The sequence below is a fragment of the Chlamydotis macqueenii genome, chromosome 3 (genome assembly GCF_036417535.1).
Source record: "Chlamydotis macqueenii isolate bChlMac1 chromosome 3, bChlMac1.mat, whole genome shotgun sequence".
NCBI classification, from domain to species: domain Eukaryota; kingdom Metazoa; phylum Chordata; class Aves; order Otidiformes; family Otididae; genus Chlamydotis; species Chlamydotis macqueenii.
This window is the reverse complement of record NC_141558.1, coordinates 97,779,960-97,806,765: the sequence shown is the minus strand read 5'-3', so window position 1 is coordinate 97,806,765 and position 26,806 is coordinate 97,779,960. Positions and strand designations below refer to the sequence as shown.

The 26,806-nt window shown below is 39.9% G+C and overlaps 1 protein-coding gene and 1 long non-coding RNA gene across 3 annotated transcripts in view; one reads left to right on the top strand and one right to left on the bottom strand.

The window, feature by feature from the left end:
- Positions 1 to 299: 299 nt before the first annotated feature.
- The window catches only part of EGLN1 (egl-9 family hypoxia inducible factor 1), a 36,766-nt gene continuing 10,259 nt past the window's right edge, over positions 300 to 26,806 (bottom strand). The window contains exons 2-5 of the mRNA XM_086743840.1: positions 9,050 to 9,169; positions 6,630 to 6,766; positions 5,136 to 5,203; positions 300 to 2,999 (exon numbers count right to left, since the gene is read on the bottom strand). Coding sequence (XP_086599966.1) covers positions 2,935 to 2,999; positions 5,136 to 5,203; positions 6,630 to 6,766; positions 9,050 to 9,169 — 390 coding nt within the window. The 3' untranslated portion in view covers positions 300 to 2,934. The remainder of the gene's footprint in view (positions 3,000 to 5,135; positions 5,204 to 6,629; positions 6,767 to 9,049; positions 9,170 to 26,806) is intronic.
- LOC147601370 (uncharacterized) lies at positions 10,411 to 24,902 on the top strand. 2 transcript variants are annotated; one of them, XR_015258225.1, is made up of 5 exons: positions 10,411 to 12,145; positions 16,884 to 16,978; positions 22,279 to 22,350; positions 23,063 to 23,409; positions 23,503 to 24,902. It is a non-coding gene; the product is annotated as an uncharacterized LOC147601370 (long non-coding RNA). The 2 variants fall into 2 exon arrangements; XR_015258224.1 differs by having other exon boundaries at positions 23,048 to 23,409.

Sequence of the window (26,806 nt, the reverse complement as noted above, 5' to 3'; positions counted from 1 at the left end):
AAAATCATCACCACACCCAGGTAATTGTAGGCAGTATTAAAAAAAAAAAAAAAAAAAAAAAGAAAAAAACAACCCAGACCCTTATCCAGAGCAAAAATAGCTCTGATTAAAAAAAAAAAAAAAAACAAAAAAAAAAACCAAAAAACAAAACAAACCAAAAAACAACCTCAACACAACAAAACAAAATACCCCCCACAAAATCACATAAAAATCCAGATGTCCCCTGTATCAGGGGACATTCATAAATTATGGCTATGGAGTATATTTAAAAGTTACAAAGATTACAAATAACCACAGAGTTTTCAAGAACCTTTATACATCTTTTTTTAATTAGATTAGCTTTACAAGCAACTTGAGAGCTCTTTCATAATGAACACTGCTTTTCAAATTACACAACTTTATAGGCAACCTGTAAATGAATCCTGAATTTCTTTGCCTGCTAGAGATAAAGGTCTCATATTTTACAGCTGGCTAACATCATGAATAAAAATAGCATTATGAAGCTTTATCTTTAACCAGGACTAGACACATACAGATCATAAGATAGTCTGAAAAATAGTTTTAAAACAAGGACCTGCTTGGCGATGCTCAAGACTGAATATTCAACCGACATGAAATGAACAGTTTCTAAAGAACATGGAAGAAATGGCTGACCTGATTTGTTGACCCTATTGTAATGACTTACATGGAATGAAAAATTAAGCACTTTTTAAACCTGTCTGGCAAGCACAAACCTACAAGGTGATTAGAATTTGATACGTCGTCATGTTACTGCAGAAGTTTGAATTACAGAGGGACTGAAATTAGTTTAAAGGCTTATGCTTACATGTCTAAAACAAAACCAACCAAACCTCTGTTAAAGTAGTACTAAAGAAGATGAAGTAGAAGAGGTGGCTTTTTTGCTTGTTTCATTGGTAGCCTAAATGCACTGCAGACCAGACAGTAATGAAGATTTGCACTCCTTGGCCAGGTTGGCAGAGGCACTTACAGTAAAGGTATCCTGTCTGTTTTTTGGGAAGAGGAAAAAGGAAGAGAACTGTAAAGGGCAAGAACTTACTAGAAAAAGGAAAAGCAAAGTCAAAACAAAACTGGGATTTCTGTTAGTTCTCCTAAATGATATACCGATACTGAATTTTTCCCCTTTCTGTCAGTTTGTTACTAAACAATTAGCTTTTTCATGTTTTACATGAACAATAGTAATCTTTTTAATAAAAAATTACTGAGCTTTCCATAGAAAAGGTCTCTAATTGAGTACAAACTATACAGATGCTAAAATTGTCACAAGTTGTAATATATACAGAAATATTTCTGTACACTCACATTGTTTTGGCTAAGTAAGGAAATAAGGGACAGATAGAAAACTAGAGTGGGTAAGTTGATCAACCCCCAAAACTCCTGTAAATATGAATGCTGTGTTTTATAGGTTTGCTTTTGTTTTCTCAAGCTTTTAAAGCTCAGGAAAAAGAAAAAAAAGAAAAAAAAAAAAAAAAACCAGTGTCCAAAACATCAATTTCTTAAAAATAAGAATAGCAAAGTTTCTGCCTGTCCCACTTTTATTCTGTGACGTCCCCTCTCCTTGATAAAATTAAAACAATGTAAAAGAAAATAAAGGTTTTCTTACTAAATCTATACCTCAGTATTGATCAAAGGACAGTGCCTTTTTGGGGAAATCCTTCAGCACAGTGAAAACCTAAAGATGTATTGCACAAGGAGCCTACAGTGACGCACTTCAGTTTCAGTGGGCTGACCATCTCCTTGATACTATATAATAGATCAAGGTGTCAACTCACAGACTGCATGGAACACCAACATTTGAAAAGGAAATTTTAAAAAGCAAATTTTAGATATTCTATTAACTTATATACAAAGGAAAAGGGGGTGGCAAGTATTCTTTAGAAAATGGAGAAAGCTCAAAATTTTCTGTCAAGTATTTAAGGAGGTTCTGGGTACCTCTAATAGCCTAGGAAAGCCCTTGTATATTCTTCTAACTTGATGGTATTTACCAGGTCCCCAAAGCCAATGACAGCAACCGATAGTGTCAAGTTCACTTAGTGCCAGTCACTTAAAAAAAAAAAACTAAAACAAAACAGAAAAACAAACCAAAAAACAAAGAAGAGACAGAAACTTCCCCTCTGTGGATTCAACATACAAAACCACAAACTGAATGTTACTAATAGCAAGATACTGTTTTGCTTCTGTTAATAAGGTTCAAGAGGACATAGTCAAAAAAACAATACAGCAGCAATCTTTAAAAGTTAAGATTAGTGTGAGATATGATACAAAACAATCAGGTTTTTAGCTGGTAATTAAAGTGCTCCTTTTCTGACTTAAGGTGTAAAGAAAATTAAAGTGATTATCAGTTACTGGCAACCCTTACATTAAATTAGGTCTTTCATGGCAGAGGAGAACAGTATGAACAGTTTTACAAAAATAGATCCATGTTATTTTGGAGAATACTGTAGTTTTTTTTCTTTTTTTTTTTTTTCAGTTTTTCTTTTTTTTTTTTTTTTTTAAGACTCAATTTTGATAAACTGTACCTGGTCATACAAAAATTACCCAAAATTCAAACTTTTACCATATAAAAAAAGGGAGAGATGAATTGGATTCTGCTGGATGACAGGTCTGGCAAAATATAAGGATGGACAAATTCTATGTAGGGCACTTATTTACGTCCAGATGCATATGCTGTTTCTTACTGATTGCTTATCTTCTTCACATAAGCAGTCACAGGCCTGGAGTCACAATCACATAGTACAATGCTTCAGCAGTCAAAGAATCTTCTATTTGATGCAACATTGAAACACTGCTTGCTTCTTTATTAAAACGTTGGTTTGTTGTTGATTTTCCTTTATCTCGTTATTCACATTCAAAAGTTAATAGATAGCATCAAGATTTATCACAGAGAATAGCAAGGGGAGTTGCTAAATCAAAGGCTTATAAAACGTCTTTCCCAACTGAGTCAGAAGGTTTATTAAGTTCAACCCTCACACCTTTTTCACCTGCAGAAATATGAAAAGGAAATGGGTATTATTTTTCAGCATTTATCCAAGTATAGTCTATAGAATTGTTACATCACTTTACAGATTACTTCAAAGATTGTCTAGTACCTATGATCTAGTAAGATACATATTTTTGTACACAGGCTCTGTATCCCGTGCTCTGTAAAGTTAATGAGCCGTGGCTACTCACCATCTCTGAAAGCAGGCATTTATTTGACTGCACAAGTAGAAAAATGGATACTTCACATTATATGTGCAGTTTCAAAATTCATCGTTTCAGCCTTTACAGGAAAAGGTAAGCTTTAAGAATGGCCAATTGAGAATCTGAGGATATTGCCCACTATCCTGGATCAGAATGTCTGGAATTTCTGGGTATTTTCCTTTACAAAGAAACTGTAAGGGATTTTTAAAATGCAATGTTCCATCTGATTTGCTGCTTTAAAAAAAAAAAAAAAAAAAATCAAAACCAACCAAACAAATTAAACCAAACCAACACCTCCTTCTGCCCTTTTGTCTAAAAATTGACCTTCAGGTATTCCCAAAGAAGTTTGACTATCAAAATCTTAAGACACAGTATGCCCCATATTCAAGAAATAGTCACACATATTCTGTATGGCTTTAGTTAGACTGCACTAAGCCAAAAATGAATGGCTATTTTATGACATTTTATTCTACAATTTTATATTTTAGTATCAATGGAAAATAAAAAGCATCTTGCACAATTCTTGCTGCAGATACACAGCAAATAATGCAATTTTAATTTCAAACAAAAATGGCATCACAACAACACGACAATATAAATCAATTACAGGGCAAATCAACACCAAAATTTAAACAATCCCTCCAACCCAGTCTTCCTTCCTTAAGTGCCTGCAGTTTAGGGGTACCCTGGAGAGGGAGGTGGGCTAAAGCGGAGCACCTCCCCTGCAGACACAAATCCACTCGAACCACTTTCCCGCACTCTCTCTGAAAGCGGCAGCCAAAGCTGCGCAGAGACAAGCGGAACAGCTCTGTTCCAGCAAGGCTGGCTCCAAGAGCTGCACCGTCACACGCGTGTGACACAAAGCCCGGCTTACAGACAGACAGACAGGCTTCCTGCAGAGACCAGGCAGGCGTTATCCGGCCTTCCTGACCGCCTGGGAAGTCACCGTGCCTCGCCGGGCACGCGCAACACAGCAGCAGGACAGCCTGCTTGGCCAGAGCTGAGGGACTCCCTGCGTTTCTTTGCAAGTCAAGCACGAGCTGCATTGCTCTCGCCGCACCCAAAATGCACAGTCACTGGCTGCACCGAGGGGGTCTGAACTAAACCACAGCTTTCGCAGTCACCACGCTGCTCTGGGGCTACCGAGCAGCCTCAGACACCTAACAGCAGTGAATGGAAATCTCACTTGGAAATGACTAGCCTGTCTCCAGCATCATCGGTTTCAGAAGTCTTGATGAAATCGTGGAGAAACTGGCCCTGTGCATGCGTGCACCTGCGGTACACCTGATTTTGGTTTCTTTTTTAACTACTGTAACAAATACAAAATTGTGGTGGCAATTACAAGCACGACAAAAGTCGTCGGCCATTTCTCCTTATAATGCTAATTTGAACAGGAAAATTAGATCAGCTTCCTCTTGAGGGAGAAGCCAGAAAAGGAAAACAGATGCCAGATATGTGGAATTGCAAATGGAGGAAGTAATTCCATTCTTTGATTCTACGTTTTAATTTTAGGCTTTTGTTTGTCCAATATAAAGATTCTAGTCAAGTTGTATTCACTTGTTGAATCACTGTGTTACATCAAAACTATTTCCAGAGCTCTCAGTTCTGCAGTGCCTCACAGTCTCTGGTATATTTATCCTCCATGCCTATTTAGGGAGACAAGACTAGGGAGAAGCTGTATGCCCCATATAAAAATACTGAGCAGCCTCAGGTCTCAGGGGAAGCATCAGTAGGACAAGGCACTGACCTGGATTTCCCAAGTCACTGCCTAGCAGCTCAACCGCTGGGTCACCTTTCCTGTAAAACCTGGCTCTCTGAGTTATGCTGGTTTTATCCCTCTTTTTGTGCATAGGGTGGGCCAAGGAGGTGAGGCTGGACTACTTAGCTATTCTTCCAGAAAAAAAGAACAAAGAAGACATTAAACAAGAGATTACCTGTTAGATATTTTACTTTAGCTCGTGCTCTTTCATCTGCATCAAAATACCACACTGTTATTGCGTACCTAGGGAAAAGGACGGAAAAAGAACACCTGAACTATGAAGAAGAAAAACCAACAGTAAAGTATTTGACACAAAACACAACCTAAATGAGATGTTACTTCTGCAGTCTGACAGAAGAAAGATTTCATAAAGCACAAAGCAAGCAGGTTGGTTTTGTTGGTTTTTTTTTTTCTATTAGTAGGTATTGTCTGAACAGTTGTTGAAAGGGTGACACTGATGCTGTACGTGGATGCTTCTTTTCCCTGATGAGTTGCCATTACGGTTCTCGCTCAGACCCTGTAGCATAGTCACTGTCCATATTACCTTGCCCTCTGACCTCCTCTTTTACTTTACTTGGTCAAGTCCATCACTGAGTCACACTGCAAGAACCTCTTTTTTTGGATGTTTGCCATAAGGGAAAATTAACTACCCCTTCTTACACAGCTTCTCTGGTTTTCCACTGCCCGTAGAAGATTTAAATATTAAATGCCAGCTATTGAGAAAAGACTTTAAGGAGCTTTAGTAAACGGCATTTTACCCTCTGACTCTGCTCTGAGCACAAAGCGGGAGGGGAGAGCAGTACAGCCTCCTGAAAGGCTGCAAGAGGACACGTCGACGCAGTTTCAAGTTACTTCTTGCAAAGGTACTTGTGTTATCTCACAGATCCAGTCAATGTTCAGTGCTCTGGCCATCCAAACATGTTGCGACATGGGCAACAGGAAGTCTGGATCAACAACTTCAATGATTTACCTATTAATGCTTTCTGGAAATGCCACTCGAGATGCGTGGGCAGTGAATGCAGGTACCTTTGGTATCATCCACTGTCCTACGATGAGGGACAAAGGAGATAGCAAGTTCCCTCTGTGACTCAGACTGGGACTCCTCTAATACCCCAGAGAAATAAGAGATTTGTGTATCAATAGTGGTTTCTGGTCCACAGCCCTCTCTCAGTTCCCAAACTAGAATGTGGTGGCTTAGATCGAAAGCTACTATTTTCTAACAACTCCCTCCCAACAAGAGGGGACATAAAGCTGAAGTACGTGGCCAATCTTCCAGTAACACAGTAAGGTGCTAAGGACGAAGGGAAGGGAGGAGAGTGTAAAGCCATTACAAAGAAATAATGAAGGCAACACCCCTTGGCTAAGGTGGGGTCTGGTTATGGCTCTGCACTCCTGCCCAGAAACCTGTGATGTTTCCAATCCTCCCTCCTACCCACCCAATTTCTCCAAAATAAGAGATCAGACAGACATCAGTACAAACTCAGCAGCACAGCAGAAAACTTATCAATCAGTAGGAAAAAAACCCCTTCTCATCACAGTGCAACTGGAACTGTACATAGAAAGATCTGGGATCAGGTCGTAATTCAGCATCACTCATTTCTCATTAGTATTCGCTCATTTCTTGATAGAAGAGGCGCTGTGCAATATAGAGAGAGCTCATTAGTCCTACCTTGTAGCAAATGCTGGCTGTACTTCATGAGGGTTGCGGCGATCAGACCAGAAGAATAGCAGTCTATCAAATTTGGGTTCAATATCAGCGAATTGGGCTTTGCCTTCTGGAAATATCCGAAGGATGCCTCCACTTACCTACAAATTAAATATTTAAAACCAGTGCTTGAAAACAATGTCTCACTGTATTTAAAAGTACTGAATAGCACATTTGAAAATATTTCAGACACTTGGAACTGAAATAAAAACCTTTATCAGGTGGTAAAGAAACCATGAATCTACGGTTTTTCTGTTGCTATGTTTTGCTTAACAAAAACTTTTATACATTTCACTGATTAATTTCAGAATGCTTGCAAATATTAAGCCTACATTCATGTTCAAGTAAAACGATGTGGATTTAGATTGGTTGTTTTTCAGCTGCATGACCTACTTGCAAAAAATGGACAAGGCTGACTGATATTACACAGGTGGCTAAAAATATGCCAATACACATGAGAGAAACGTATTTCACATTGGAGTCTCACTCTTTCCCATTAAAGAGAAGGTTTCATTTAACAGCAGCACAAGTTTGTGTCATGTTTCTGTAATTAAGATGAGGAAAGACTAGGAAACCTCAAAATAAAGCTTGAATCTGTATTACTCCTGGTTAATTTATATCTCTTCCAGGCTTCCAAAAACTGTTGGACCTACCTACGCATGCCTGGAAAACAGCACAAGTAGGTGGGGTTATTTTTAAGTCACTAGGTGAGGTTAATTATTTTTAAGTCACATTAACTCTTCCTACTAATAGTACTGATGTTGTTAAATCTAACTACAGATAGCCACTGTAGGGAAAGTCTTAACAGTGTAAGTACTAAAAAAGTCATTTATATCAATTTACTTTGCTAACTGTGATCTAAATCAGCGAACAAGAAGCAACAATTTAGATTAATTTGTTCTCCTAAAGAAAGTTTGAGTTTCTTTCTTTTCTAACCAATTTATTAATTTGTAATTTAAAACAGATTTTGTAAGGAATGAAATATCTTTGTTCATAAATTAAATATCTAGCTAGTGAATTTTTCACAGTGATTGTGAAAATGCAATCTGCTCGACTTCTACACTCTAGTATGTATTCATTTTTTTTTTCCAGAAGAGAAACTGTAAATCAACTAAAAATGCCCCAAAGCTGCATTTTAAGATGTTCAGTCCAACCAGTGTACTTATACGCAAAGATGCTATAATGCAAACAAAGCTAGCAATTTATTTTCTAACTGAAGGATCAAATTCGACATTTCAAAAAGTAAGTCAGAAAGCTTCAAGTGCACCCATTTCTGACTCAGCTTTCCGATATATCAGCTTTATACGAGTATGTTATCAGTCTCATTGTCTCATCCAGCTCTTACAAGAAACTGACAACACTTAAGGAAAAAAAAAACAAAACCAAAAAACCCACCCCTCTCAGCTGCAACCTGTGTTATCCATATCTGACGCACTCAATTCACAGAAACTGACTGCTTACGTGCTCTTCCACATGCTACTTCCCAAGTATGACAGAAGTTATCGGTAGTTTTATCTTTTTTTTCATATACAATGAGCATAAACTTCTCCATAGCTAACGGCACAGTAATCAAGGAATAAACAAAGCTATCTTTGCATTACTCTCTCATGCTTTCAACACAGCTAACTGGCTGTGTCCGTTTTTCTAATCTACCTAATCCCACTGAATCACTAGAAAAATCCTTATTAAAAAGCTACTTTATCATAGTCACTACATCTACAGAGAGTAAATTCTTAGATCAGTTGAACTGTGTTTTAAGTCCTTATCTATCCTACACCCTGTATCTACAATGATACAAAGACTTGCGCTGCTTTGAACTATACTGATACAGCAATAACCATAACACGTGGCTTATTTGAAATTGCTCCCAAGCAACAGCATCTTTCTTTTCATAAGCATACTCAACTAAGTAATCTAGTTGCACAAACAGTAAATTTAAGACTCAACAGGAATACAGGAAGAAGTAAACTAAAAGCAATTATCTTTCAAATATTCTTTACTCTTTGTGTATGGGGGGGGGGGGGGGGGGGTGTTTACCATACAAATAATGTACAGTAAGTCCCATAATTAGGTATTTATGAAACCTGGATACTAGCAAATACTTATATGTGTAATTAAGAAACATACACGAAAAACAGGCAAGTTTCCTTCAATCTCACTGTCAAGAAGGTCCTGCTGGCATCATTCAAAACCCTGAAAATAAATGCCTCATCTCTATCTGCTCTCACTAACAGCAGAATCAGGGGGGCCAAAGGATACCCACAGTTAACATAATGTAAGAACACAAGTAAGGCACAGAAATAAGGACATGAACAAAGACCTGTAGCAAATGTGCATTAGCATGTACGTGTGAAAAAAAAGTTATAGAAAGAAATATTGCATACCTTGGCATCCCAGTCTTTATTAAGATAATATATACACGTAACACATCTTCCGTCTCCATTTGGATTATCAACATGGCGCACGTATCCCGTTCCATTGCCTGGATAACAAGCCACCATAGCCTAGAGTCAAAGAATCAGACACCATAATTGATTTTATCTGTGTATGGGGAAAAAGTCTACATTTTATCTATATTAATTCCTAAGTAATTAATAGATAAGCAATAGAAAAAAAATAAGGTAGAAATAATAGGGAAACAATTTTTTAATCTGTATTTTCTGTCTAGTTATAAACTAGTTTTGAACACAAACAGATGCCTACAACAAAGGCACGAAATACATTGAGAGGAACACTGTTAATTAAGGTATGGAAGGTAGGGCTGCTCCCATGTTGTGACTAATCCTTCAGACTTCCCTCCCTTGAATGAAATACAAGGGAGAAAAAATGTCTTGTGTATAATGAAGCAGCATGTGCTTCTCCCTGTGATAAGAACACTCGCCTTCCAGACTCAAGTTCACAGACAGCTTTTTGTCTTTTTTTTTTTCTTCCATGTTTCCAATGCAAAGAATTCCTCCTTAAAAAATAGCACCAAACTTTATTTTTATGAGACTTTTTATACAAGATCGTTAGCCCATCTTACTCAATCACTTCAAGTGCATTCTTGGGCTTGTGTTTTGTCCTGTACATAGGAGGTTTTTGAACCTTTGTTGAAACAAGCCTACATGTACAACAAAAACATCCTTTTTAGTCAAGAAGTGAGAAATTGAAAACAGACACCAAACAGTAATCTGCAATAACCTTCTGACATCAAACGACTCCCAGTACAGTAGTATATTTAACTTCCCACGCTGCACTTAGTTCAGCTGACTTGAAAGACCCCCAGATCTTTATGCATTTGCTGGAAATAGTAATCATTTCAGGTTTTTTGAAAGAGATCAGAACAAAGTTTTCCAGGCCAAGTTATCCACTGTCACCACAATACTCTGATGTCTGCAGTGGCAATACCCCATCTGCAAAAAATCGTAAGATAAATTTAAAAGAAAAACAAAAAAGTGAGTTTCTACCAACAGTCCAATGCACTACTAACCTCAATGAATGTCTGCTGTCTAAAAAAAAAATTAAAAACTTTTAAACACAATCATTCCTGTTGAGAGTTAGCCTGGTTACGTTAGAATTTGAAGTCAGATCTCTGGATTGCAAACTCTTTCACCTCCCTTACATAAAATATCAAAACCAGTTTTCCCAATCAAGTGATAACTGTGAAACTGTAACCCATCAAAAAGTATTTAAAATCAACTGTTTCAGTGCTTTTTTTTTGCTTTATACTGACAATTTTAACTTCCCCTCCCCCTTTAAAATGGGAACAAATAAAACTTTTCACAGTTTGCATCACTTGCAAGAAACTGTGCTTTGAGCAGGCTGAGAAACAGAGTACTTGCAGCTCAATCAGTAAAATACCTGTATATCACAGGTTAGCAGAACAGATTTCACTACAGCAGCAAACATTTTAAAAATTTTTATTTTTATATATACCCTATTAAGGGATGAAACAATTTTTTTGGTAGCTTCTTCTAGGCAGAAATCAGATAATAGTATTTGCCAAATAGTAGCACTGTGGTTATAAAAAAAAAAACCCAAAATTAATTGACATGAGAGGTAAATGATTGCACTGCATAAGTACTCAAAACTACAAAATTCAAATATACTTGTAATTTTGAGATCAGGCACTTCAGCTTCTCAATCCCTTTACTGTAATCACAGTGTAGCCATCATTACAGGTCTCACAGTATGTAAACATATTACATGTATCCAGTGATGTGACCTAATATTTGGCAAAGTCATTACTTATCAGTTTTGCTGCAGGAAGATATACCCACAAAAATCAAAACAGTGAGTTAAAGATACCAAATAATGTAATAAGGGTTCTGTAATTTCCTTTCTTACGGAGAAAAAAAGGAACAAAACAAAAGCGAAGCTGGTCTGGAAGAGGAAGATATTTGGTTTCCACTGAAAGCCAACCCTCTTGAAAAAAGTCCCACGTACCACGTAAACCCTATCAAGCTCTAACGGAGCATGAACAGTGCTGAAAGCAGATCCAGGTCCAATCCTGTAACAGCATTCCTAATAACAATAAAGTTTTCTTTTAAGAGGCTTTGCTGAGAAGTATTACATAAATTAATTAATTGTTGCTCTATGTCTGCGTGAAATAGCTACTAGAAGTCATTCAGAATGCAGCAAACATGGAGACCGAGTAGCTAGTGCAATGTCAATTCTCACTGAAATCACGAGGACTTAGACTCAGATATGAAAAGGTCTTCAGGCATGTAAATGAGCTAAATAGCTGTCACTCACTAAAAAACTAGCGTTAAAAGTTTAGGACAGTTTCCAGGTCTCTCTAGCCAATACAGGGTTTTTTTCCCCAAGAGGTTGGTTGCCGTCTCTTCCTCAAAAAGATAATTTTGCACTTAGAGAAGCATAAATTTGCATCTTATTGCTATAGTTTCCTTTATAAGGTACTGAAATGGGTGCTTGTTCTCTTTGCCAAAGGGAAATCAAGAGAGGAATCTTTAACATTAACATTGCTGAAGAAAAAGAGGACCAGCAGCACTTTCTGGAAAGTCTGGGGAAACATCAGTTGTCATCAACTTCACATAAAGAGCAGCCACATTTACTGTCAGAAGCATTTCATACAATCATTTAAGTCTAAAATACTGTCAGTGTATTAAAAAAGCCCTTGTTTTTTACTTCAGTCTGAAACTTCTGCTATCATCAACTGCAAGAGACGAGAAACAGTTCTGCTGCGATAACTTATCTAATACGTATTTGTTATAACAGCAAGAATGACTCAGCCTTTAGTGGTAAATTGGAAAGCAAACAAATTCACGAAGGGGCTGGTGTAGTGTAATATACTTGGCTTCTGGCAGTTAGTGTGACAATTCCCTCTCCCCAGTTGAACTACGATAAGCAAAGTCACAGAACATAACAATCTACAGGACATGAGAAATAAACCGCTTCGTAAAACAATATGAAGTGAGTTCACCTCAAATCGTCACGCACTGCAAGATTACCCACGTGGAAAGGACAAAAAAGTGACCCAGGTAAATAACGGAAGTCACGTACTCATCTTGTTTTAACATTTTACAGCATAAATAAGCAAGCAAATACATGTATGCCAAGCAGAGAGAAAATTTTGGGCTGGCAGGTTTTTGGGTTTTGTTGTTTGGGGGTTTTTTTTGTTTGGTTTGTTGTTTTTTTTTTTTAAAAACACTGTTAATGGCAGTGAAGAGAGCCAGGCATTTGAGACCAGAATATCCTGGATTCCTTAACACTTTAGACTACAAACAATAAAGTTGTTAGCTCTCCAAAACAAAGAGCTACCTGTATCATCAGTTCTCCCACAAAAGTAATAGGCAAATTCAACTCAAGGCATTACTTGCATTTTCTTAACAGACAAGGAGATCTCCCCTTTTGTGCTTCTTGGGCATTACAATTTTAAAGCATTTAGTAATCTTGATTTCTGCAAATAAGTCACACACTGGATTTGCTCACCCACTGGATTCCGTTGCAAACACTTAATGTTCCCCTACTCTAACCCAAGAGCATTCTGTTTTAGTCTGAGCACTCATGCCTAGCAGATGAGCGCTGTCCTAAGATACCCTCTGGAATTCATGAGTAATCGAGAAAGCATGAAAGCGCCCTCACCACTCTGCAATCCACCCAACTTGTGTCTATCAAACCGAAGTACTCACACACTTAAAGCTGCTGCTGATCACTCATTCACACACAGATGTCCTAGCTGCAAATGTTTAACTCTGGAAAATGTTGAAGGCCTAGAGTTTAGTTAAGTTGTTAAGAGAAGAACCAACCAAAACCACAGATTTTTTGCTGAGCATCGGCATCCTTAGCGTGTCAGGCATTACTCTAATTAACAAATAAATGTACGAAGGTAACATCAGAGGGAATAACCCACAGTCCACATGGTTTTGTTCACTATGTAAAGAGGCATCACCTAAAATGCTCAAATCTGGGAGGCACAGCACATGAGTGTAGCTGAAAATGTGATTTCATTTGGGAGTAGCCTCAACCTCCTTTCACAGAGTTATGTCAGCCTCACCCATATATAAAGAAAGAAGACTTGCAGGTAAACAAACTGAAGCTTTTTTCCCCTCTCCTCTCCATTCCTCTCACTGCTGGATACCTGCAAGTTTAGGTACTGATGCTTAAAAAAAAAAAAAAAAAAAAAAAAGCAAACTCATGGGAAAGAGTGGAAAATATCAGTTACATGACAACATAAAATTCCTTTAGAGGGAAAAAACCGCAAACTCACATCACAAACATAAAACAGAGATAGAACATGTGTTCTTGTCATATTAATTTATTAATGTAAAATAACTTTATTGTTTAGCTCAGATTAATGAAAGCTGCATCAGTTAAGGAGATGTCACTTTTGCTGTTTGCTGAAGGAACTGTAAATCTCAGTGAGCAAAACAAGATGTCTAAATACAAGACCGATGACTTCCTACCAAAATTTATCAGATGCTCTCACAAAGACTTAACTGGAAATCCTTGGCATGGGTCATCTGACAGATTATTCAAAGAAAGAAAGAAAGAAAAAAAAAAAACAACAACAAAAAATCCCCACATCACTGGAACAAAGAATCAAAGAAAAGAAAAAAAAATCTGATCTGTCCCTGGTTGGTCCATCTGTGATGTATTTCTAGTTCAAGAATTTGTTCATCCCTGATAAACAACAGTTCTGAGGAAACACACTTCAGTTTAAGCACACATCAGTCTAAGATTTTTTTACAAGGTGTACAAATTAACAATCAAATTGAAGGAAAAAAGACTGTATTGCTACTATCTTGTGTGAGCAGGGTCAACATGCTAACATGGCACAACTTGGCTTGGATTCGTAACCCTCTTCCTACAAATTCTTCAGAAGTAGAGATAGAAACTTGCAACAGAAAGAAAAGATCAGTGGGGGAAAACTCCTGTCAGCCTTACCCAAGACAGAGGAGGCTGAAAAGGGTAAAATAAACTCTCTGGGACACAGCTAATCCAAGTATTTCCATACTAACTTTCATCTGAGTAAAACTCTATACTAATATCCTCCGTGATCTATTAAGCAAGGCAAGAGAACCAAGTTTTCACAAAGTCAACGCTGTGAAACTAGAGAAGTTGGAGAGAAATACCAGTCCCTGCAAGAGGAAAACAAACTACTACTTATGGGTTTAAAAATCAAACGCAAGAGTTCACACGTCTCCAGGAGAGAACAAGAATCTGTGAATTTGAGTAAGCTAACATAAAGAAGAGAATGACATGTTGCAGCATCTTTGAATTATTTATCTTCAAGTCTTCTCTCAATACAAAGTTACCACTACAGCCATTCAATTCATCTGTTAGCAAAGGAGTATGAGCTATTATTTTCCGTTACATTTTTCTCTGCAGATACAGTGCAGACTAAAAAAAAAGAAAAACAGAAAACAAAAAACTCAAAAAACCCCAGCTACTCCAAATACCAGCTATTTAGGTCATCTTCTGGCAAGTACAGAGTAAGCTGCTCTTCTAGGAAAAAACAACTGAAGGCAAGGACAACAAGCAAGGGCCACCCCTCGTGTGGCTGTTTAAGGTGGCAGGAGAAGCTCTAACAGGAAAAGTAGGCTTGGCAAAGCCGCCAGCTCTTGAGCTGGCAAAGGGAAGGCACACTGAACTGAGAACAGAGATGAGAAATGAACTCAGATATGAAGGAAGAGGAAAAAAAATCGAGAGTTGACATAGCTGCTTACACTATAAACAGAATCAGCACGTGGCTATGTACATGGATTATACCTTCCATGAGCTTCTACAGAGTTCAGAAACTAATGGTAACCTGACCTACCCCACTCCCTCCCAGGCCTTTCAATTCAACGGCCAATACAAGATTTCTAGTTGGTTTTATAGAACCACATTTCATAAGCATGCAAAAATCAAGCAACATAACGTACCATCAAAAGTTTGACACAGCAGATTAATATTTTTACTACGTTGTTTATTTCTCACTTGCCAATCAGATGTTGATTTCTCAGACTGAAGTTCAGAGAAAGCTTTGTCAACCTAGAAGTTCAGCAGCAGGCTCTTCAACTTCTCTTCAAAATTAAGTCACGGCTTTACTCCTGTCTTCTGTTTTACGTGACACTTACCTGCTTACAACAGTCACTTCACACACCCTAATAAACAGACACAAATCAGAAGGCAGACACTACCACACTGGTTCAGTGGCCACGCTCAGCCCAGCACTCTAGGGCCAGAAGATCCATATGGAGTTTGGATCCGAACACCTTGCGTGTAACCAGGGTGCCACTTAGCAAACAAGCTCAAGTGTTTTTCGCTGTAGCTACATGAAGATAAGTACTCCCCCTCTACCTTACAATTCTAATTGCACTCAACAGCAAGAACACAGGAGGCTGATTTCCAGGTATCATTCCTCTCATTCATGCATGCATTCTTGGGCTCTAAGAAATGTTCATGAGCTCTTGAATTGCTGAAGAAATATGCATACAAGTTTGGATAATTCATCAATTATTCCAAATGGCACAGGAAAAAAAACCAAGAACCACTTGCTTAAGTCTGATACTGATGTGCTCACACTTTGATGAATACATCTAAGAAACAAAAAACTTAACATAGGATAGAGAAGCTCCCATGAAACTACCAAGCAAGAGCCATTAAACTGGAGGACATAGCGGAGATTCTTGCCATGGGGACAGAAGGCATGTCCCCCACACCGAGGCCTTGACTGAGCCCTTAGGAAAGCAGAGCAATAGTAGAAACACATCTCAAAAGGTGAATCAATGAGCATTGAAACCAGTGTTACAGACAGACATAACAGGAAGACCTAAAATACACTTCCTAACTCCCAGCTCAAGTCCAGCAGCTCTCACTGCTACTAAAATGAGATAATGACATTTAAACATTAACGAGGTTCTCTCTGCTCTCCTGTACCTGAGCTCGTAGTGTTGCAAATCTTCAAAGTCAAGGAGAAGAGACTGCTGAGTCAGCTTACAAGCTTCAGGGGAAAAAACAAAGATTGTATCTTCCTTAAGAGTTAACACACTGCCATTTGCCAGGCTGCTAGCCAAGTTAGGTAGGACATGCCTATTCACAAAACTGTGCCAGTTTAACCAAAAGGTGCTGCTTTAAAACTGAATCAGTGAAATTGGTGCAAACACCCTTGCAGTCCTTCCATCTTATCAAGGCCTAACTTCCATTAACTCAATCTAACTGCTTATTAGGAAAACAAAACTGAGTTCAAATCTAAAAAAGTATACAGAGAATTGTGTGCTGGCTTAAACAGGATATATATATTTTAAAAGGTAAAGTTTATCTAATGCATCTTTGAATATAAAGAATGTCTTCAAGCCTAAACCATGTGCATTCCCTTAAAAAAAAAATAACGAAAAAGGACTTAATATGAGCACTTCCAAGCTATGTTAGTGCTTCAAAGTATTAATACCTCTCCCTAAGGTTTAACAAGACACATTCTGATAGTTTTGATATAAAAAGTTTACTACAAACTTAAAAAAAAGTCAACAGTCTAGAACAAACAAACAAAAAAATCCTCCAGATATACCAAACCTAGGGTTCCAAAGAAGGCCGATGAAAAGCGCTGTCACCAGGAGAAGAAAGTTCTCTCCTAAAAGCCTAGGAGCAAACACAACACTTGACTTTCCAGCTGAGAAGGGTTTAAAGCATACTTTGATTTGTGTCACCCTAAATCTGCCTACCTTATGATTAAATAAGTTGACCAATACACTTCAGATTCACACTACTGTTGAATAATGTAAAATGCGTTTGCAGGATTGGCTGGCCTCCATGGATAACTCCCCGTTCCCTCCAAGAGAAGCAAACTCCTGACTCAGTGTTTTGGCACTGTACAAAAATTTGACAGAGAAGTAAGTCAATCAACACAAATTTTAAGAGTCTGTTTTTAATTTAATGTTGTAAATGCTTTGAAATGAATAACACCATTTAGGAAACAAGTACTTACAATTTTTCTTCCCCAAGATGGAGCAGAACGTTCTGCTCTTGCATGAGACTAGTCAACTTACTAGTTTCATCACCAACCCTTCACAAAGAGTGCAGAGAAGCAACATCTTTAAGAACTAAAAATAACACAACACTAAACCAAATTACAACAGTGCACGAAAATAGTAAGAAGTTAAGTCTCATTCCGCTACATCACTTAAAATATATTCTGACAGTGACTTGTGCACACCAGATTTTCAGAGCCAACCACATGACATCAGCAGACACCCTGATGGATGACACATGAAAAAGCGTGGTTACCTATTTCAAGATTACATAGAACCAGTGAATTTCTCTAGTTGTGAGAGATCTACTGGATAAACTGAAGTTACATTATCTTACAAAAATAAAGCATGCACACTAGCCCAAACTTCAAAGCTGGAGACTTTTTGTACCAGGGGAGGCTGGGGAGGAAGAAACTGTACATTATAGTTTTGCTAAATACTAGGAGATATATATATAGAGGACTGATTTTAGTTATTTCATTTCTTACTTAAAACTGTATTTCTTTTTTCTGCTTTAAGGAGCAAAATAATCATTTAACTGAAATTTAGCTTGCAGGAAAGACATCTTTATATAAATTTGACTGTTGCACAACTGCATGGTAATAGGATTGCATGTTTAGTACTATGGTTAGCCAGATACTTGAAAGTACTTGTGTACGGTAAGTATGTTAAGTTTACTGCATCTACATTAACATTTACTGAAGTATCCAAGTCAAAGTCGCAGCTACTGCCTCTAGATCTTAACCACAGAAAGATTTACTGCCATAAACAGTATGTGGAAGAAAATGATTTTTTAAAATAATTTTTAACAATATTTGCAAGGGGACATACATGATCTGGCATGCCCGCAGCATTCCAAACTTGACACCGTACACTATAGCATTCACTCCCACTATTAGAGTCCAGATAATGCTTTGAAATTATTTATAAATTAAAAAACCAAATAACTACGTACTGAAATGCTAATAGACAAAGCACTGCTTTAATTTATATTAACACTGCACTAATGTCTGACGAAGGTTTAAAGCCAAATAGCAACGAAGAGCCTGTAATATGCTTTCAAGTCACCTACAATTTAAACCAAAGAAATGCTGACTCTGCCCATACGGCTTTTTATGGGCTTTCACACATAAACTGTCTCCATCCGAGCCCTTCTTTACAATCCCACCTTCGCACTGTAATAGGGCCTCTCTCCCAGCTGGTATAAACAACACTTGGGGTTTTTTTGGTCTTAACCAGATCACCCAGTGTATACAGTTCAAACGTAAGCAGGCATTATACAAATCTACTGGTGTTCCAGCTGCGTCTTCCTCCCATCAGTGCTCTGGGAAAGCCTTGAGGAACAGCTGTGGCCACACAGAGTTACAGGCTGACCATAAACACCAGAAGCAGGACTGCTGACATTGGCATGCGAATCAGAAAAGTGTCTCCAAAACCCACCCTTTCCACGTATGTCCCAGCAGAGCCAGCACGTTCTTTCAGGTTAAGGAGGCATCCTGCTGCACCAGGGAGGCTGTGTCAGCACGGTGCAGCTCCTGGAGGAGGGTGGCTCAGGAATGCAAAGTATTTGCTCTAGGAGTACGTGGCCAAGTGAGAACAAGAAAGATCTGAATGTACCCAACACTGACTCCAGGCAGCAAGAAACACCTGAGGAAACTGCCTGTCCTCACCTAGCTGACACAAAAGCCCCATCGTCTTCCTAAATGCCAGTTCAGCTGACTCTACAGCAAATTTATCCTCACGGCAGTAACAAGACCATCTTTAGGTTAGGATCTCCTGCAGAGCACAGAGCTCCCTGGTGCTGCTCCAACAGGCTTCTCCCCATCAGTCACAACGTACACCCCAAGAAACCAGCGTGATGGAAAAACATGTCACCTTCATGCCTTGGGAAGAATAACATGTGCTGCAGTACCACCTATCAATTGATTAAAAGGAACCTATCCAGTTTGTTCCAAGTCCATTTATACTTGGCATTAGGAAACTGCTACAAAAACAACCGATCCAGGCAAAAAAAAAGTTACCTACTTTTCTCCTTGCCACTATTTCAATAACAGAAACAATATTTTATATACTTATCAAATTATTCACCCTTCCTAAAAGGCAGTAGGCTTCTCCACAGATCGGCCCTTTTTGTGAACAACTGAAAAAAAGAAATCTGTTTATGCTGTCAAGGCTCCAGTCAACCAACATTGCTATGACTGTCTGTAACTTGACAAGTATCGTGGTTGGAAGTAGGATGCTAACCTCAAACTCCGAATTTCCCCTCTAAAAATCAGAAGGTGGTGGACCCCAACTCCATATAAAGTTATGATGTAAGCAGAAAAGCCATAGTATCCAAAACCTGACAGGAACAAGAAGAAAGCCTCTCTGAAACAACTTGCCACTGAGATTTTTTTCCTCTTTCAAGGCATTCAGAAGAGCGCAGAACCAGGACCTGTCTCCCCAAATGCTGACAGAAAGTTAGAAATCCCAACACCGGCTGAGTCAGCATGCAACCAGTACTTACATACACTTAAACCTTCTTCAAAGCACTGCATTTAGTAAAAAAGGGAAGTATACAGTTCCACACCCTACCCAGAAATGACAGATTTCGAGACAGGATGTGCACACCTCATTCTCTCATGTTTCTGCAGGAAGGTTCTTCTGTATGTCCCTAAAAATCCAATCAGCAGGAACCTTCCTTTACAATCTACTATACTCGCTGGGGAGAGAGACTGCAGGGCTAGCAACATTAGTCTAGATTAGAGGTGTCACGTCAGACCACGAGGACTGTTCCATACAATGTATTTATGCAACCTACATGCAAGATCTGCAGAGTTTAAGTTTTACTTTTCAAAGCCTGTTCCCAGATTTATGTTGTGACTAAGAATAAATAAAGAACATAATTTATGAAAAACAGTTTGCCTCAGTCTGCAAACACTCTGACACAACTCAAGGATAGAACTCCTCACCACCTTAAGCAACAGCTGTGGAAATTACTGATGGACAGACAAGGTACAGTGAAACAAAAGGAAGATGAAGAAAGAGAAGCAGACACCAGAAGGAACTGCAGCACTGACACAAGTCTGTATTGCTAGAAAGGGGGAAATAATACTGAGTACGAGAACTAAGGAACACGTGGAACAACAATCAATTCTGCAAAATACTAGATTCCAGATTTCCATATAAGAAATCAACTTCCCCTTCAAGTCAGAAGGCAGTCACTTCAGATTTCAGGGCTGGCAGAAGCATATCTTTCAGCGGTAAATCATATTTTAAAATGAAATTTCTACATCATTACTGAAAATAAACAACAGATCTTCTAAAACATGTATCTATTACTGTACACTAACAGTGGATAGTAGCTTCTGAATAGGAGACAGCATTTCAGGAAATTACTCATGGACAGCCGACGGATTTACTAATTTGTATTACATGTAGTAGACGGCCCTACCACAGATCCCGGAACTCACTCCAAGTCTTCACCTGATCTGAGATGTGCAACCAAAGAAGGGGAAAACCAATTTCGAAGCCTGAGAAAGGCTGAAGGGAAGGAGCAGGGAGGAAGAGCAAGAACAAGTAAGGACCCATGGACAGCAGAGGCGCTTGCCAACCATGGGCTGCGATAACGAAGGGAGCAAGCTCCACAGCACTGGTTTTAATTGCTACTGCCCTGCTACTAACCCCATGAAATCAAGCTGCAAGAACTAATGACCAAGACACCCCGTCAGGCCTCAGCTATAATTGCTCTTCTGTGTCCTCCAGTCCCTTAATCAACAAAACATCCCTCACTACAAAATATCTCGGACATTAGAGGTTACTCTCAGCACACGGAATTGCAACTGAAAATAAGAAAAAAGCCACCGCTCCGCACAGCACAGTACTATTGTGCTCACATCCACCCACTGCACGCAGAAGGCTGCTCACACAATCTGTCTCCCAGATAAAATGTTCACACGGAGTAGCCTACCAAAAAGCTAGCTACCTCCAGCCTGTCTGTGTCTCTCTGAATGGCGGCTCTGCCCTCAAACATGTCAACTGGTCACCCATCTTGGCACACACAGAAACCCTAAAGTGCCAGTAAAAAGACTGTAACATATTTTTTCCCCAGGATCAATACAAGTAATACTATGCAGCTACCAGGAAGACAACTGTAAGTTACTCCAGAACACAAGAATTTACTTCCTCTGTAAAGGCACCCTTAATTAAGGGTTCCTGAGCCAAGATAACTCTTCCTTGCAAATGAAGGGCAGATGATGAAAAAAAAGTGTAAGAGATTTTTTCAAGGGGAGAAATCTCAAAGGGACTCACTCCATCTCCACATCACTAGCAAATTCTGTTCCCCACTGAGCCCCTGAAGAATTCCATGACTCCCTCTAGAAAGCTGCACCCAAACGGGGGGCAGAGAAAGAAAAAAAAGAAAAAAAAAAAAGAAAAAAAAAGTTTTAATTTTCACTCAAAGGCAATTTTTCTCTGGGGTTTTACTACAGAGCTATTACTAGTTGAACTGTAGAAGCTGAAGCCTCAATGGTGAGGAAGGATCATTTCCTACTAGCTTTGTCTTTCAGTGGGTGTGTACCTTCCAAGTAACAGGATGTGAGGTAGAAAAAGGCACAGTAAAAAGCTAAAGTCAGAAACAACACCTCTGCAACATTAATGACCAAACTGAAAATAAAGCTGTTGATGGTACCTTCATCTACATTTCTTGTCTTGCAGAGGAATATTACTTTCCATGTTTCCAAGGCTCTTAATAAAGTTATAGGACTAAAAAGATAAAAATAATATATGTTTATCTTATTACCTATAGAGCTTACAATGTAATTTTGGTGTAGCCTTTGGCTCACAAGACAGACCACTCCCGTGTTCTGTTTTCGCTAAGGAAAACGACAAAGTCAGGACTTCAGTCTAGGAACTCCTGTGTTGTTCTTGACTCTGGGCCAGGTGTTAGGATGCCTTGGGGAGTCACTACATGTCATTTTTCTCCAAGCTATAATGGAGATCTAACAAAAATTTACTCAAGGCTTTAATTTTAATGCAAAAACTAGAAATTTTTAAGTATAGAGCATTTTAAGCATGGATCTCACTTCTAAGGCATTCCAAAGTACTGGAACAGGCAAAGCAAAGAGCAATAAAATAGTAAACTGCAATAGCAATTTCACTACAGCAAACTAATGTCCTTTCAGTGAAAAAATGAGGAGTTACTGGCAGGATCCCCACAGGACCTGTACCTTTCATATGCAACCTGGGAAAAGGAGGTGAGCAGCAGAGTGACTGTTTACATGCAATACCACAATATGTTGCATAATCCATCCTAGCCACGACTGCAGAAAGGTGCATGGAAGGGTAAAATGATACCAAGTGCCTGGACAACAAAGTGGCAGGTGAGAAATTCAGGAAAGAATAAGTGCAAAGGAATACCCTTGGGGGGGGGAAGCCTCCTTATACACAGTGCTGTCTTCTAAACTGGATAGCATCATTTTAGAAGAATCTGTAGTAAATACAGACTGTTCTCCTAAGAACATCATCTCAGCACAGTAGCAGAGGCAACTAAGGTATCATAAATCACTAGACAGGGAAAGGCAACACAGAACACACCACTACGCCAGCATACAATTCATTATGTACTTGTACGTTAAATACTGTACTTCTGGTTGCCTTACCTGAAAGGGGGATTAGCAGAACCAGAAAAGCTGCGCAGAAGGGCAGCAGCAGTCACCAGAAATGTGGAACAGTACCCATCTAAATACCAAAAAGACTACAGTTCTTTAGTTTAGGAGGGGAAGAGTGCCAGCTGAAAAACATAGAGAAGCAAATGCCAGACTTTTTAAAACCATGAAAAGTAAAACTACTAGGAAATGAGTTTTCACAATACAGCGTCTGGGAGACACTGAAATCACCAGGCAGTAGGTTTTGAACAAAAGGAAGTTCCTTTTCCATCTAATCAAACTGCAGGACTCGTTGTTACAGGATGTTGCAGAGGCCAAAAGTACAAGCGGCTTTTAAAACAAGATTACATAAATTAATGGCAAATATGTCCATCCATCTGGGCATGTTATGAGCAGTGGTTCAGATGCAGCCTCTGGCTCAGAGAGTTCCTGAACGGCCAGAAGGTGAATGGTATAAAAGACCATCAGTTTATATACATTTCGAAGCTTCACATACAATTATTTACAACAAAGATATAATGGTATGAAGAGAGATGACAAATACTTGTGTGAAATGGAGACATACGATGAGGAAGAGCTCTCATCAAGCAAACACGAGAAGGCAACCTGCTATAATCTGAAACTAATTAGCCAGAGTGCAAAAACAGTGTAAGTTTTCAGCACAGTGGGTCATCAGCACTTGAACAGTTAGAAGGGCTGGTTTCTACTTTGTTTCACTGCTTTTTTTTTTTTTTTTTACAGTAAGACTGGATACTCTTCAAAAACACATAGCTTTAACCCACAATTCAGGGATGGTGTAGCATCTAGTTCATACAGAAGGTCACTTCAGATGAGCACAACTCCATGTGGCTTCAATCTGCGACTAGATATACGGCACAGATGGTCAAACTGGCATCTCCCACGAGGCACGTGGCTCTTATCTTTCCAACGCAGTCCTTGCAGAGGATAGCTCATCGACAGGGTGCCTGCAACTGCTGAATACCCGGCAGAGAGAGGCAATTGAGGCGAGCCTAGTCCTCCGTATGTCTGTTGGGGACAGCCTGCCTCTCTTGGCACCTGCTCCTTCTCCCTGCATTCAACAGCAAAGGGGCCCACCACCGAGCAGAGGGGTCTCCATGGGAGCACAGGCAGGAGCAGCCAGTGCGCACGGGGAATACAGACAAAAGAAAAATGGTTAGAAGTTAAATAGGAGGTGAGGATTTTTTTTAGTGTTATGTGCGTAGCATTTTTCATAAGTAAAATAAAACTAAAATGTACTGAAAATCATCTTGTCCAGATGTTTGTTACAAATTTGCTACATAAAATGAAGTAAAAATATGAGAAATACTAAAGTAAAGCACTTTTTGGTAGTTTGTGGCTTTGAAACTGCCTATTTCACTTTTCTGTCTGTCTAGCAAAGAAAGGATAGCTCTCTCTGGTCCACTATGGCCTCTCACTGTAGAAGAGGTCCCAAAATCATACATAACTTTAAAATTATTTTGGAGAGAAAGTATGAGCCCCTTTATAGACAAATAATTGATTTAGAAGTCTTAAACTTTTGCTTAAAAGTGAAGTGTACACACACTTTAAATCAGCAAGATACCCTAGGACAGGACTGTGTAATGGGCATATGCACATATGAACTGTAAAACAGGCAACATGGCAGAAAACAGCAAAGAGTGTTAAAACTATTTTAACACACTGCAAAAATAGGCTTGTTTAGCACCTCCTCCACTCCAAACCGCAGTATTATTTTTTCCATAGGAGGGCTGAGGTCAGCAGGCACCTCTGGAGATCATCTGGTCCAGGTCCCTGCTTAGAGCTGGGTCACCCACAGCAGGCTGGGTGACCAGCACTTGGGTTTCAAGTATCTCCAAGGATGTAGACTCCACAACCTCTCTGGCAACCTGCTCCTCCATTGATTACCTTCCAAGTGGAAAAAGTGTTTCTTACATTTAAATGGCATTTCTTGCATTAGTGTACCCACTGCTTCAGCACTGGGCACCACTTAGAAGAGCCTGGCTCCCTCTTCTTCACTCCCCCTGTTGTAGTTCAGCCCTGATCGGGACCAGACTACACAGTCTCTCTCTCACTCCCCCCACCCTCCAAGAGAATAAGGGGAGATGATATAAGGAAAAACGGCTCAAGGTTTGAGATAAGAACGGGGAAAAATCCTTATAGTTACCGTCCCAGGCAAAACAGACTCGACTTCGGGGAAAAATACTAATTTATTTCTAAAACTAGCAGGAGAATGAGACAGGGAACAAGATAACCTCCCCCCACCCCTCCCTCTTCCCAGGCTTAACATTATCTCTACTACCTTCCCCTCCCAAGCGGCACAGGGGGGAAGAGGGAATGGGGGTCGCGGTCACTTCCTCACGCATTGTTCCATGCCGCTGCTTCATCGTCGGGGGAAGAACTCCTCACATTCCTCCTCTACTCCTTCGTGGGGGTCCCTCCCAGAGGCCACAGTCCTTTGTGAAACTGTTCCAGCGTGGGTCATCTCTTCCACGGGGTGCAGTCCCTCCAGAACAGCTGTCCCAGTGGGCCCTCCATGGGCCACAGCCTCCTTCAGGCCTCCACCTGCTCCAGCGTGGGGTCCTCCACGGGCTCCAGGTGAATCTCTGCCCCTCTGTGGACCTCCATGGACTGGAGGGCTCCACCATGGTCATCACTACAGGCTGCAGGGGAATCTTGGCAAGGAGCTGCATTACTCCTCCCCCTCCTTCTTCACTGACCTTGGCGTCTGTAGCCGTTCCTCACAACAGGCTGGCAGACGCCTCTCAGGATCCTTTTTACATCTTATTCGCTTCTCATCTCCCCTCCACTTCTTGCAGCCGGGCCAGGCTGAGTCGGGCCCAGTCGGCTGCCCAGCGGGAGGCCAGAGGGTGAGGCCTGCAAGGCCCACAAGGCTCCTGCCTCCCCCTCTCTGCCCCTGCTCAGCTGCTTCACATCTTTTTTTTTTTTTTTTTTTTTTCCTTCTTCTGTTTTCCCCTTCTTAAATACGTTATCACAGAGGTGTTATCATGGGACATTCTGCTACCAATTGGCTCAGCCTTGGCCAGCAGCAGGTCTGTCCTAGGCCCGGCCAAGTCCACTGAACAAAGGGGAGCGACTCCTAGCAGTTTCCTACAGAAGCCACCACCTTAGGCCCCCCCTCACTAACAAAACCAGAACACCCCCCAGCAGTTATCTGTACATACTGGTACGGTCACTCTGCACTTTCTCCTCTCCAGAATAAACAGCCCCAGCTCCTTCAGCCTCTCCCCATATGACCTGAAAAAGCTATTATGCCACTAAAAAGCCACTATTATGAAGAGTGCTACTGACTGACTGACACTGTCATATAGGGGCTAAAGGAGACACAGTTAAGCCAAACAGAGGTACAATCAGCCAATATCTATTTCACTGGCCATCATATAATATGGCAGCTGAAACTGAGTCAGTTTAAGATGCCCTTATCAACCAGCCGCAGTTTCCTTTCTCACAGCAGCAAGGCTGCGTGCCAGCTGCCGGAACAACAATGCAGCAACTGCTGGAACTGGACGGGCCCGATGCCTTCGGCCGAGCACAGATCACACGCTGTTTGAGTACAGCAGAAGCTGTTGAGGGAGCTTGGCATCCATGACGAGGGTTAGCTGCTGAAACAGATGCTTGAACAGGACAAAGAGCAGCAATAAGAAAGAGATACTATTAACCAACTATAAACTGCTTTGGAAGCCTTTCACACGTTGCATCCCTAGTCTCTTTCACAGTGCAAATAACCTAAACATATGAGGATTTCTGTCTCAAAATTAGCAAGGACCAAGCTTTTATCTACAGCAATTCAAACTTCCCATTATCACAACAGTTAGCTTAGTCTGTTATCGTAACTTTTTGGTTTAATTTGACTAGTATCTTCAGGACTGTTCTAACTATGTAGCTGCAGCATTCTGAACCATGCAAAAAGGAAGATAACAGACCCTGGCACACCAGAAGGTCAGCAAGCCACAGCAAGAGTATGCCCAGCAGGGAAACCTACAGCCTCTACCACTTCACCAAGAATTTTGAGCTATCAACAGAATAA